Genomic DNA, 13,718 nt, shown 5'->3' with positions numbered 1-13,718 from the left:
GCGTGAGCTACTTAAGGATGCAGTGTCCAAAGAAACTTCAGTTTGTTTTATTTCAAAGGAATTAAATATTCATTCGCCACATGCGTGATCCAGTCCTTCCACTGGAATCAGGGAAACGGGGTGCCTGTTGAGGAACTGAGGTGTGGAACAGGGAAGGGCCCGCTCTGCTCTGGGCATTGTATCCCTTAGTGTCAGATTGAGCTGTGGCTGAAAATCCAGAATAATGGCTGATTACAAACCACATTTTTATGTTTCCCATGCAGAAGTACAAAGGGAAGCAGTTTTGCCCACCTCATCCTCTGTTGACTGGAGGTCTCAAAACAGCTGCACCAGCACCAGCTGTTGTGTTTGCATCCAACCAATGGGAAGAGGCACACTCCTAACCTGTTGTAGTTAAACAGTTTTATTGTGATGTAATTCACATACCATACAGCTCACCCACTGGAAGTGTACAGTTCAATTCTCCACCATCTGATTGTAACCACTTTCCATGTCCTCTAAAAGCCCCATACTCAGGAGCAGCCCCTCGCTGTCCCCATCCCTGGGCAGCCACAGGTCTACACTGTCTCGAGTTGCTGTTTCTAGGCACATTACAGATGTGCAGTCTTGTGACTGGCTTCTTTGCCTGCTGTCTGTCTTCTTCCTTTTTGTTGCCCGGTAATTGTCCAGGGAATGCACACAGCACACCTTTTACCTGCCCACATGGACATTTGGGTTTCCATGGTTTTGGCTGCTGTATACTATGTTCAGTAATGCTGCTAATCAGCATTTTCAAGTTGCTATGGGAACATATTTCCATTTCTTGGAGGTACAGGCTGAGGAGTGGAATTCCTGATGGGGCCTGCATCGATGGGAAGTGGTACCTCATTGTAGTTATCTAACGACTGAGCTGTTTTTGACGTGCTTGTTGTCCTTTTGTGTCTCTCTAGAGAAGGATCTGTTCAAATCCTTGGCCCATTTAAAAATTGGATTGCCTTTCTATTGAGTTTGTTATCCCAGTACAAATCCCTTTTACTTTGGAAATGGTTTCCGCCATTCTGTGGGTGGCGTTGCACACAGGTGAAGTTTTGATGCGGTCTAGCTTGTATCTCTGGTTGTGGAAGAAACGGTGGTTTAGCCCATTTTTTGAGGACTTGCTCCTGTTCGGAAAGTTTTATAGTCTTGGCCTGTTATGTTCACATATGCAGTACTTCAATTCCTTGTTGTGAGGTGCGGCGTTTTCCCCTTTAAGGAATTTCTGGGCTATTGCATTTCCCTCTGGCCGCAGCTTAGTTTCGGGTGTATGGCTCAGGTCCCGGGCATCAGGTTTAGCCATAATCCTGGTCTGAACAAGCTGATGTTATTTGCCCGCTTTCACCCGTGGGGATCTAGGGGGAGGGTAGAGCAGCCCCTCCCTCAGGGCCCCACCCACACGACCCCAAGAAAAATTCCAAGGGACTTGCGAGCCTTTCTCCCCAGCAAATTCTGGTTTCCAGCTGTTTCCCCTCGGAGAGAGGAACCCGTGCACTTTCTTGGTTCGCGCACGCAGGGGGCGACTGCGGGCAGAACGCGTGCGGACCCCAGCGCCCCAGCCTGCCGCGCCCACGTGGCCCGGGAGCCGCCCCTCCGTGCGATAGCGCCGGGGGCCGCCTCCAGTCGGAGCTGCTGCGTGCGATGGCGGTGTCCCCTGGACCTGCCCCGGCCGTGGAGGCGCCGCCGCTCCAGCCGGAGCCAGGCTCGGTGAGCGCAAGTCGGGGTGAGCGGGGAGCGGGCTGAGTCAGGCCGGGGCGGGGGGGGGGGGGGGGGGGGTGCTGGGCTGGGAGAGGGGCCCGCATGGCCATCCCTCTTGCAGCCCAGCTGGGGGCGGGGTGGGGGTGCCTGGCTCTCTGACTGCTGGCCAAGTGTGCCGGCTGAGAGCAGGAGGCTGAGGAATTGGAGTGCCCTAGGAGAACAGAATGGGAAACCAAGGTCTAGACAAGTGATGCAACTGCTGGGATTTCTCCCACTTGTCAGGTTTCCCAGGCTAGGGCTCTTTCTGCCCGGAGGCCTCAGCCCAGGGGGCCGCTTCCCTCCCCCTGCCTCCAGGCTGCCGCTGTGGGCACAGGCACCAACTCTCCTGGGGCAGTCAGCCCAAAGGTGGGGGGGAGGGTAGGTGGGAGCCCCCAGGTGCCCTGTGTGGAGCCTGCGGGGCACGTGCTGCCAAGGGGAGGCACCAGTGCAGGGGCCTTGGGAACCTCTGCTGAGTGCCACATCCCTGCACAGCGCCATGGTCAAGGCATTCTGTGGCTTCACGGGCCACTTGACCACGGGCACCTCAACCTCCCACCTTGTTTCCGGGCAGGAAGTCAGGCACCTCCGGGCAAAGGACAGCGCTCCCCAAGAAACAGTGGGAGGAGGAAGGAGGAGACCCCTCTGGGGACTTCTTTCCCCCGGGGGGAATTTAGAAAATGGGGGTGAAATTTGCGGCAGAGGAAAAACCAACACAAGCAGGGAGGTGCCAGCGCCTAAGTCTCCCACCTCTGCTGAGGACCCTGCCCGGTCACGCAGCCACAGATGGCAGCTGTCTGGCTGGAAAACTCAGATGCAGGCTGCTGTGCCGGGCTTGGGACTTCAGGAGGTGGAACTGCATTGCATTTGTGCTGGAATTTCTTCTGGGTGCCCTCAAAACTTGTTGGCCCAGTTAGGGGGAAATAAGAGCCCCCGTTCGGGGAGGATTCTGCCTGTTCTTAGGTTTTCTGAAGTTGAACTAGGAACACTCCGGAAAGGAGGACACATCCCGGCCCGAGTGTGGTTTTCCCCTTTGGGTAGGGAGCGTGTGCGGAGGCTGAGATAAAGCCGTATCTGGGCCGTCTCTTCACGAGAGCCTGCTGTGGTGCCCTGCACGATAGGAAGTGGGTGCAGCCACAGTCCTCAGCCCCGCTCCCTCCCCAAGCAGAGGGTGAGTAAAAAGGGGCCCCAGATCGTTGAAGACACAGCACGTTACACGGTGCCTTCGTGGCCATCTACTGCTCCAACCTGTCTGTCCTGAGCACCTCCCGTACACTGAGCCTTGCTCCCGGTGCTGCAGTTACCCTTCATGCTCTCCCCTGCGTGCTATAGGAGAGGCGCACAGCTGAGACTACGGCAGGCAGAGAGGCTGTGGCAGGCTGGGAAGGCCTCCCTCGAGGGTCAGCTCGTGGAAGACGGAAGAGCCTTCCGTACAGAAGGAATGGGCAGTGTCAAGGCCCTGAGGCAGCAACAGACCTCGGTCACGTTCAAGGACAGGGAGGCAGCCACCATGGCGGAAGGGGAGCTACTGGGCGTGAGGTGGGTGAGCCAGCAGAGGTTGAGTGGGTGGGCTCCTCCAGAGCTGCCCAGGACTTGGGGTGTTCCCCAAACTGACAAGCAGCTGCAGGGTTTAAGCAGAGAGCAGACATGGCGCTGGCACTGGGCAGAGTGGATTGTAGCAAACGAGCAGATGCCGCAGCACTCAAGAGGCTCCCAGTGACAGGGCAATTGGAAAAGAGGAATCCAGGATGACTCCAGGTTTGCAGCTGAGCCACTGACCGGCCATCGCATGCAGTGGGGACAGCACTGGGAGCTGGTTTAGACACGGGCTGGAAATCAGGACCCACTTCCAGGTGGAGCTGAGCAGTCAGCTACGTCCTGGACTCTGCAGTTCGCTGCCTGTTCAGGGCTTGCATGCTCATACGCTGGGGCTGGAAACATTGCTTTGTATCTGTGATGGGCTATAAGCAGTCTCTCCAGGAAAAGAGAGAAAAAAGTTGTGTTTTTTCTTTTTCTATTTGTCTCGCGTCCCTTTAGGGTGATTTGAGGGCAGAGTGAAAGAGGTTGCTGGCCGAGTCCTCCCGGCATCGCTGGGACCTGGGAGGGGGTGGGAAGCCATGTTCTGTCTGTGCTCGTGGGGACTGAGTTCCTGTGTCTCCCCAGGCCAGCAGAGACAGCCGCCTCTCCTTCTGTATGAAGATGTGCTATGGCATCGGTGGGGTCCCGAACCAGGTGGCCTCCAGTGCCACTGCCTTTTACCTGCAGCTCTTCCTGCTTGATGTGGCCCAGGTGAGGGGGCAGCAGCGCGGTGCCCGCTGCTCACGTCTTCCCTGGTGTCGGTCCTTCCGCCCCACTGTGCCCAGCGCCACTCAGGCCACCTGCTGCTGAGGGCCGTCTCGGGGGTGTCTGCAGCCGGACTTTAGAGGGCAATGGGGAACCACTGTTAGTGCCCCTCGATGTAGAAGCAGCTGCATAAGCGAGTTGCACTGAACCCACACACTGGACAGTGGCACTGCCGTTCCAGTGGTCTGCCCTGGTTGATCCGAAGCATTTCTGCAGTGCCAATAAGAATAGCTAGTTTTAGGGGCCAACACCGTGGCTCACTTGGTTAATCCTCCGCCTGCGGTGCCTGTATCCCATATGAGTGCCGGTTCTAGTCCCGGTTGCTCCTCTTCCAGTCCAGCTCTCTGCTGTGGCCCGGGAAGGCAGTGGAGGATGGCCCAAGTGCTTGGGTCCTGCACCCTCAATGGGAGACCAGGAGGAAGCACCTGGCTCCTGGCTTCGGATCGGCGCAGCACCAGCCATAGCAGCCAATTGGGGAGTGAACCAACAGAAGGAAGACCTTTCTCTCTTTCTCTCTCATTGTCTATAACTCTACCTGCCAAATAAAATAATAATAATAAAAAAAGCTAGTTTTAGAGAATAGTGTATAAAATAGTCCCATTTCAGCAAAAACACCCTCCATATTTGTGTGTGATTTCAGTAAGAGCACGGGAAAACACTGGCAGGACACACACCAAGGTGCTCGGGTCGTCCCCAGGAGGGAATGCCCCAGGGCGGAGCACGAGCAGCGATGGCTTCCCCCTGGGCTGTCTGTGCTCCGGGATGTCCGTTTACACAAGGTTCCAGGGCTCAGATGCACATCCATTCACGGGGAGATGATCAATGAAATGCTGTCAGCAGTTGTCTCAGGGTGGTGGCAGTGCAGATGAGCTTCGCTTAATATGTTTCCTGTACTGTATTTTTCTAATGAGTGCACCATTTATGTATTCAGGAAGATCAATAAACTGCTATTGTGAAACAAAACGTCTGCCTCTGACTGTCAGCCTGGGTCTACCATGTTGCTCAGAGCCAGCCCCTGATGAGGAAGGGGCCCTCGAATCTTGGACGGGCATGCGCCGGTGTGCGTCTCCCTCCCGCACGCCCCTTTCTCCGGGGCAGATGCCCCAGAGCCTTCTGGATTGGAGTCCTGGGGAGGAGGCTGCGCAGTCTTTCCCCCTGTGGCTCTAGCCCTCGCTGAATTCCCAGGTCGCCCTGCTCAGGGGAGGGCCAGCCCGGACTCCCTGTGACCCTGCCACGCCTTGGCTTTGTCTCCCCTCCCCTGTCCATTTCAGATCCCTGCTGCCCAGGTGTCACTTGTCCTGTTTGGAGGGAAGGTGTCTGGGGCAGCCGCTGATCCTGTGGCTGGGTTCTTCATCAACAGAAGCAGGAGGACAGGATCTGGACGACTCATGCCCTGGTGAGTGGCCCCATGGTCCTTAGGGTGCAGGCCAGGTGCCTGGATGCTGAGTTCACTGTGTACGGCGCAGACTGCTGGTGAGAGCATGGGACTGGACAGCAGGGCAGGTGCACCGGGGACTGGACTGCTCTGAGGCACGTGGCAGTTGGGAGATGACCTTGGAGCTCTCCCTCACCAGATGCCACAGGGCTGGAGCAGGCCAAGCCTGCAGCCCTGAGTGTGGTCAGCCTGGGCTGGAGGCCAGGGAAGGTCTCACAGAGGAAGTGCAACTTGACTTCCAGTGTCCTTTTAACAAGGACTGGCACGGCAGAGTGCTGGCAGTGAGTGACCCCCCCAGTCCTCCGTCTCCATAGCTCCCACCACACGCTCCAATCACGCTTCTCAAGTAGCAGAGAAGGGCCTGGGTTGTTCCGGCTGGGAGCGTGCTGGTGCGGTGGGTGCTCCACCTTGCTGTGCCCACAGGGTGCTGGGCTGCACGCCCTTCATCGCCGTGGCCTACTTCTTCCTCTGGTTCCTACCCCCCTTCACCAGCCTGCGAGGCCTCTGGTACACCACCTTCTACTGCCTGTTCCAGGCCTTGGCCACGGTAAGCGGCGCCCATCGCCCCCAGGGCCAGGGGACCGACCACTAGTTCTGGGGACGCTGCTCTGGGCTCGATGTCCCCTCCTGCCTTTGAGCCCCAGCCCTGAGCCTTGGGTGACCAGTAGGGATGTGTCAGTGTGGCTGAGGAGCAGGGGTGGAACAGGGCGGTGGTGGCCCTTGGCTTGGTGAAGCGGGGCTCCCGCTGGCCGCTCTGGGTTACGGGGCCATGCTGAGCTGCGCCAGTGCCTCCAGTTCTTCCAGGTGCCATACACAGCACTCACCATGCTCCTGACCCCCAGCCCCAGGGAGCGAGACTCGGTCACTGCCTACCGTGAGTGCAGCCGTGGGGAGCGGACAGGAGGGTGCTGCCCCAGGGCCCCGTGCCTAGCTGCCCTGGGCACCTTGCACAGTGCTGTGTCTCCAGGGATAACCATGGAGATGGTGGGGACGCTGATGGGAGCCACCGTCCACGGGCTCATCGTGTCTGGCGCCCACGGGCCCCACGGGTGTGAGGATGCTGCACTCCCCAGGCAGGCCGCCCTGTCCCCCGACGCGGTGAGTGACCCTTCTCCCAGGGCTGCTTCCTCCCTGCGCCCGGCACCCTCCCTTCGTAGTCCTTCTGGGCGAATTTTGTTCCCTCCCTGAGCCTCTAGCCGAGAGCTTCAGCACCCAAGGTCCTGGTCCCTTGTGTACACAGGGATGGGCTGCCCTGAGGGGACATCTATCCATGCCCCAGGGAAGGGACCAGGTTGGGAAGGCCCTCAGGCAGGACGCAGGAGAGGACAGAGAAGCCCCCAGCCCTGTCCAGGCGACCCCCACCCGCGGTGTGAAAAGAAATGAGAAGGGGAAGCCAGGGAGCAGGCCCCGCCTATGCCCGCAGACGGCCCCTCTTCAGCCATAAGTAGATGCCTCTGTGAGCCATCGCCTCCACCCTCCTGGTCTGTAAGCACAGGACCCACCCTCCGGCACCCTGGGGGATCCCACTGCCCCCCTACCCACCCTCCAGCCCACTGCAGGGCACCGGGGAACTTGTCAGAGGGGCAGTTTTCACACCCACCCCACACCTCCTGGGGCCCAGCAAGTGGATAGGAACAAGCCCTCGGGGGATTCTGACCACGCTCAGGCTTCAGAATCCAGGGCTTGGGTAATGCGTGAACAGCACGGACGCCACCCTCTGCAGGGCCAGCTCAGAGCTGGTCTGTGTGCATGGGGATGTCCCTCTCCCCCCGCCACTGCTCGCACCACAACTGAGCCATCGCAGCCTCCAGCGCTGGGACCTGCCAGGTGCCCACGAGGTGCCCGGATCAGGACGGCGAGGGGCTCCTGCCCAGGCACCCTCCAGTTCACCATGGCACTGCCAATCTAGGCATTGCCCTTCCCCAACCAACCCTCCCTCCCCCTACCGCAGGCCCCCAACTCCATGCACCTCCACGTTACCTGGTCACTGAGGTGCAGGGTGACAGTGGCCTGGGGTTGAGGAGGGGGAGGACGCCAGGTAGGAGCTGGGGTGCCGAAGAGGGGGGATCGGGAGGCTGAGAACCCACTCCTGGGAGGCAGTACCTCCGGTGAGCCCAGGCTGGAAGCCCATGGCAGCTCATACCCACCTCCCATCCGACGTCACTCAAATTCCAGGTAAAACCATCACGACAGCTGGGGCAGAGCATTAAACCCAAGCACAGCGCTTTCTGAGCACAAGGCCCAGGGCACCAGTGTGGGACCTGCCCCTGTGAGAGCCCTGGGCCCGCTCCCCGCCCCGCTCCACTCCCCAGAGCAGCCTCTGCTGAACTGCTGTCGCCCCCACCGGTCCCTCGGGGCAGCTTCAGCACCTGCAGCTTTTCTCCAGGACAGGGAGTGTTTTCTGCACCTGCCGGGGTCACTGAGTGACACTGACCTGGAGCCCCTGGAGCCATCTCCCGACCCCGGGTCCCTTCTTGTGGATGCACAGGGCTCACCTGGTCATCAGCAGCAGGGGCGGGCTGGTGGGGACAGCGCTGGTGGCATCGATGCCCGGGGCAGTGGAAGGGGTGTGTGTGCAAAGTCCTTTCTGTCCCCTCTCCTGCTGGGGAGGCTGGGAGGTGTCCAGCCTGCCTGGGCTGGAGTCCCTCTGCTCCCCTCGGGGACACTCCTGCCCCGGTCTAGGGACAGGGAAGGCTGGGGGCACAGCCAGGGCTGGAGACATGAGCCCGACTCCGGCTCTGCCCTGTCCCGCAGACACGTCTCTACTGCATCGCAGCCGCCGCGGTGGCTCTGACTTACCCCGTGTGCAGCAGTTTGCTGTGTCTGGGGGTGAAGGAGAGACCAGGTACAGGGTGGGGGGCAGTGAGCATGTGGGAAGCAGAGACTGGGGGTGGGGCTGCTCTGGGGGGGGGGCGGGTTTTGTTTGGATGCTGCCAGGCCTCGATGGCACCTTCCTGTGTTGCAGCCTCCTCTGCCCCAGCCTCAGGCCAAGGCCTGAGCTTCCTGGCTGGGCTGGCCCTCACTGCCCGGCACCCACCCTACCTGAAGCTCGTGGTCTCCTTCCTGTTCATCTCAGCCGCCGTTCAGGTACCTCTGGCCAGCAGCGCCCACCCTGCACAGGTGGAGTCTGCCCCGCCACAGCCGAGTCCAGCCTGAGGCTGGCCCTGGGAGGAGACCCGGGGCGGTGGGGCCGAGGGGGTCTGGGCCCAGGCGCCGGGAGCTGATGGTGCCTGGAGCGGTTTGCTCTCCTGTCTCTCAAAGCTCAGTAAAGTCCCTCTGACTTTAGCTGTGCGAATGGCAAGGGTGGACACAGTGTTGGCGACAATGTCGGGGACATGTCCTTCTCAGGGGCGGTGATGGCATGATGGTGATAATCTGAGTTCAAGGTCCCAAAAGAGCACCAGGCTTGAGCCCCTACCCTTGCCCGTGGTTTCTGCCGTTCCCTGCACACGCCCACTTCCTGTCCCCGCCCCTCCACAGGTGGAGCAGAGCTACCTGGTGCTGTTCTGCACACACGCCTCCCGGCTACACCACCACGTGCAGAGCCTCGTGCTAACCATCCTGGTGAGGGGACCGAGCTGGCAGAGGACAGGGCACTTGGTCCTTGACCCAACACGCATGCGGCCAGAGTTCTGGTGGCCAACGTTCTGGACTCTGCATTGGGCCACTGCATCCCAGCAGCGGGTGGGATCGGGGCCAGGCTCGTAATGCTCACGGCCACTGCTCAAGCCAGGGGCGGGCGGGGCTCTGGGTGAAGGCACCCTTTGCTTTGCTTTCAGGTCTCGGCTGTGCTGAGCACCCCGCTGTGGGAGTGGGTTCTCCAGCGGTTTGGGAAGAGGACCTCGGCCTTTGGAATCTTTGTGAGTGAGGCAGGAAGCAGGGGGTGGGGTGCAGGTGACTGGAGACGGACAGGACAGCATCTGTCCCCTGTGTCGCGGGGCCAGGGGCCAGGTCAGCAGCACAGCATGAGCATGTGTGGATGGAAGAGCGAGCCCGGGGCACAGGGGGAGGGACCAGCTGGTGTGGCTGTCTCGCCAGGTGATGGTACCTTTCGCGATCTTGCTGGCCGCTGTGCCCACAGCCCCCGTGGCATACGTCGTGGCCTTTGTATCTGGCGTGAGCATCGCCGTGTCCTTGCTGCTTCCATGGTAGGCACCGCCCCTCCCCGCCAGTCTGCTATCCCAGGCCTGTGCAGGAGATGGGGGCCGCCAGTACTACCTCCGGGGCTGGAGCGGTGGGGGTGAGGGTAGCACGCATCCCGCCTGGCTCGCGGTGGCCGGTGCTGGCCTGGGAGCTGCTGGCTGCCCAGGGGCCTCAAGGGGGACTCCCCGGGCCCTCTGCAGGTCCATGCTGCCGGACGTGGTGGAGGATTTTGAACTGCAGCACCAGCACGGCCCGGGCTTGGAGACCATCTTCTACTCCTCCTACGTCTTCTTCACCAAGCTTGCGGGCGCAGGCGCGCTGGGCATCTCCACCCTCAGTCTGGAGTGAGTCCCTGACCCTCTGCCTCTCACACCCTGGGTCCACCCTGGGTCCACCCTGTGGCTCAGAGCCACCCCGGGCGAGGGAGGAAGTGGAGCGGGCATGCGCCAGCCAGGGTGCAGCTCCCTCCTGCGTGCCCCCTTCTTGTCCAGGGCAGGGTGCCCTCGGAGCCTTCTGGCTGGGAGTCCTGCCACCGAAGATCCCCCTCCTACCCGGCTAAGGGCACCCGTGGGCGGGGGGCAAGCTCCGCTGAGTGGAGATGGCAGGGGCCACTTCCCTGTGCACGTGACTGGCCCCTTTCCGAAGCTGTGGCCCCGCGGTCACAGGAGAAGCGGTCTCAGGAGAGTGGGAGTGGGGTCGGGGGCCCTGTCCAGGCAGCCCTGCGGGGCAGGACCTGAGCTGGCACGAGGGGCTGCCGTTTCCCCAGGTTCTCGGGCTACCAGGCGGGAGCCTGCCAGCAGGCGGAGGAGGTGGTCGTGACCCTCAAGGTCCTCATTGGAGCTGTGCCCACCTGCATGATCCTAATCGGCCTGTGCATCCTCATGGTCGGCCCCGCCCCCAAGGCGCCAAGCCAGGACACCTCGCGGCAGCTGAGCCTTCAGAGGTGGGTGCCCCCAGGCGCGGACTCCCAGGCCCGGGCCGCACTCGGCTGAGCCTTGCCTTTGCTCCCGGGATGTTTTCTCCTCCCTGGGCCTGCCTAGGGGGGACCATGGGCAGGCTCCTTCCTGCTCTCCTGTTCTGGGCACTTCAGCTACCTGCCCAGCCTTCAGCACCTCCCGCACCCGGGGCTCCTGCAGCTGCCCCTCCACTTCCCCCAGTCCTGTCTCGGTGCAGGGTGAGCGATGGCTGTCACCGGCCAGGGTCCACCCTCCTGGGGGCTGCAGGAGCCCTGCTCTGCCCTGGTCCTTCCCCCACTGCGCCTGCCTTTCCCAGTAGCCTGTGGGGACCCTGGAGGCTGGGCTGTATTCATTTCTGGATCCAGAAAGCCCGGTACCGAGCCTGAGGCCCAGCAGGTGCTCAGAGAAGGCCCGCGAGGGCTTCAGAGACCCCCAGACTCGCACACGCGTCCCGCGGAGGCCTACTGAGCCGCCCCGATGAGCAAGCTGCTCCATGGCTCCTGCAGAAGCACCGCTGTAGCTTCCTTAAGGCTCCCCTGGGGGCTCGGGGGCAGGTGAGGCTCCGGCCCACCCCACCCTCATCCTGGCTTCTTTCCCTTCCTGCAGGAGGACCAGCTACAGCCTCACCTAACGCGGGAGCCGGCGTGCTGCTCCACGGCCCTTCCGCATCCACCTCGCCGAGCCGGGGTGCGCTGACTGGGCTGCAGGACGCCGCCCTAGCAGCTCTGGTTCCACTGAAGACGGCCTCAGAGAGACCTGTGCCCCGGTCCGCCGCAGCTCTGCCTGCGCCGCCAACAGCAACCAGTTCTAGAGTACGGAAGCCCCCTGGCCCGGCCCCAGCAGCGGGACACAGACGGTTTGCCCTGAGGCCCCAGAGTCTGTGCAGACAGGAACAGGCCGTGGGGCCACGTGGACTTGCCTGGGGTGCAGACACGGACAGCGCCAGCCCGCCCAGGCGCGCTTGGGGCAGCCGTGGCCATGAGAGCGTGGGTGGCGCCACAGGCGTTTCTCAAGCTCCCTCTCTGTCCCTAAGTTGCTGCCACTGTTTCTGTCAGCACAAAGCTCCATCACGTGTACAGAAGAGTTGTTTGTGTAGGCATATTGTTCTGGAACTTTCTCGAAGGTTGTTCAGGGGCCATGTCTTTGGGGACGAGAGAGCTACTGAGGTTTACTTTTTCAAAAACAAAGTAAAGGGTTTATCGTCTAGTCAGTCTGTGAGCTGTGACTGTGGCCCTGCGACCCCGCGGTGAGAATCCAGGAGGGAGACGGGCATGCCCGTGTCACTGAACCTGGGCCTGTCCAGGCTCCTGCAGGAGACACCAGGCTGAGGCCACGCCGGCTCATGTGCACAGGGGCCTGAGCTGGAGTGCAGAACCCCCGGGAATGCCTGCCTGGAAAAGTTCAGGCACCAAAACGGGGGGCCTGGAGAGGCAGGCTTGCCCCCACGCCCCAAGCTCTACCCCTCCCTGGGGTCGGCTCCCCTGAGCTCATGGCCCAGGGCTCACACCCGGCCTCAGACAGGAGGAGTTCCCGGGGCTTCAAGCATCCCGCCTCCCCGCCGCCTCCCCCTACACTGCGCCAGCCAGGGGTCTCACCTGGGCTGTGTGATGCCTCAACGCCCGCCCTCGTGACGCCGCCGTGAATGGCTGACCTTGAGGTCAGAGGACACCAGGGAAAGCCCAGGCCTGGCCTCCCGGGACTGTGGAAGGAGCTGACAGGAAGCTCTGTGCCCCTTCCTGCTGAGCACCGGTGGGAACACGGACCCCCCCCCCCCCACACACACACCCACTCCCACACACACACACAGGCATGCTTCTGGCAAACAGGCGGGAAGAGTGTCTACCCTGGGCCATCGCTGGCCCTGTGGAGAAAGCCCCTGGCAAGAGAAGGCCGGGAAAGCTGCCAGGCCTTGTTACGGGACGCACTGGGAACCTGGGCAGTGCGGGTAGGATCAGAAGCCTGCGCCACGTTCATCATCTGCTGTGTGGAAGCAGAGCTCCGAGTCCTCGGACTGACCGGGGGGCGTTTGCAGGAACCCCTGCTTTACCGCCATGTCAGGCATCGGTATGGCATCTGACCTGGGGACAGCCCCCTGGGACTGGGCCCTTAGCCTGCAGGGTCTGCGTAACTCCAGGCAGTATCAGGCATGGGTCACACTGGAGGATGCTCGGGTTAGTGTTCACGGAGAACTGGAGAATTTTCTGGTGTAGAAAACCCACATATTTGCTGTCAGAAGTGTGATGAGGGGCCGGCACTGTGGCGCAGTAGGTTAATCCCCCGCCTGTGGCGTTGGCATCCCATATGAGTGCCGGTTCAAGTCCCGGCTGCTCCACTCCAGTCCAGCTCTCTGCTATGGCCTGGGAAAGCAGCAGAAGATGGCCCAGTCCTTGGGCCCCTGCACCCACATGGGAGTTCAGGAAGAGGCTCCTGGCTTTGGATCGGCGCAGCTCTGGCCATTGCAGCCCTTTGGGGAATAAACCAACAGAAGGAAGACCTTTCTCTCTGTCTCTCTCTCACTGTCTGTAACTCTACCTCTCAAAATAAATAAAAAATCTTTAAAAGGAAAAGCTGGCCTTTTTTTTTTTTTTTAGTCTCATAAGCATTAAAGGAATTAAATATTTAAAAATATTCCCACAAAGAAAACACCAGATACAAATGATTATACAAGTTCCATCATTCAGTCAAGGATCAATCCTACCTTAGGGAAACTCCCCGAACAGGAAAGGGCATCCTCTCCCACACACTGTATGGGGCCAGAGTAAGTTTGTTACCAAAACAAAAACAGACAAAGTAAGAAAGGCTAACCTTATTCATTAACAGAGACTCCTAGGGGCCGGCGCTGTGGCGCAGCAGATTAAAGCCCTGGCCTGAAGTGCCGGCATCCCACATAGGCGCTGGTTCTAGTCCCCGCTGCTCCTCTTCCAACCCAGCTCTCTGCTATGGCCTGGGAAAGCAGTAGAAGATGGCCCAAGTCCTTGGGTCCCTGCACGCACGTGGGAGACCCAGAAGAAACTTCTGGCTCCTGGCTTCGGATCAGCCAGCCGTAGCGGCCATTTGCGGGGTGAACCAGTGGAAGGAAGACCTTTCTGTCCCTC

The 13,718-nt window shown here is 60.7% G+C and overlaps 1 protein-coding gene across 1 annotated transcript; it reads left to right on the top strand.

The window, feature by feature from the left end:
* Positions 1-3,055: 3,055 nt before the first annotated feature.
* MFSD2B (MFSD2 lysolipid transporter B, sphingolipid) lies at positions 3,056-11,829 on the top strand. Its single transcript, XM_070069524.1, has 14 exons — positions 3,056-3,289; positions 3,910-4,035; positions 5,361-5,485; positions 5,948-6,071; positions 6,320-6,398; positions 6,492-6,622; positions 8,279-8,369; positions 8,490-8,611; positions 9,005-9,088; positions 9,304-9,384; positions 9,563-9,672; positions 9,868-10,011; positions 10,434-10,610; positions 11,230-11,829. Exons 1-14 carry the CDS (start codon positions 3,056-3,058, stop codon positions 11,252-11,254), a joined length of 1,653 nt encoding a protein of 550 aa, XP_069925625.1. The 3' UTR covers positions 11,255-11,829.
* Positions 11,830-13,718: the final 1,889 nt, after the last annotated feature.

Source organism: Oryctolagus cuniculus, chromosome 2 (assembly GCF_964237555.1).
Source record: "Oryctolagus cuniculus chromosome 2, mOryCun1.1, whole genome shotgun sequence".
Taxonomy (NCBI): Eukaryota; Metazoa; Chordata; class Mammalia; order Lagomorpha; family Leporidae; genus Oryctolagus; species Oryctolagus cuniculus.
The sequence above is the reverse complement of the archived record's forward strand: the minus strand, read 5'-3'. Positions and strand labels throughout refer to the sequence as shown.

Excerpts from the sequence above, each read along its gene's own strand:
- MFSD2B (XM_070069524.1), top strand. The coding sequence starts at position 3,056 with ATGCTCTCCCCTGCGTGCTATAGGAGAGGCGCACAGCTGAGACTACGG. Across the intron at positions 3,290-3,909 it reads AGCTACTGGGCGTGAGGTGG|GCCAGCAGAGACAGCCGCCT; the intron begins GTGAGCCAGCAG and ends GTGTCTCCCCAG. Across the intron at positions 5,486-5,947 it reads TCTGGACGACTCATGCCCTG|GGTGCTGGGCTGCACGCCCT; the intron begins GTGAGTGGCCCC and ends CTGTGCCCACAG.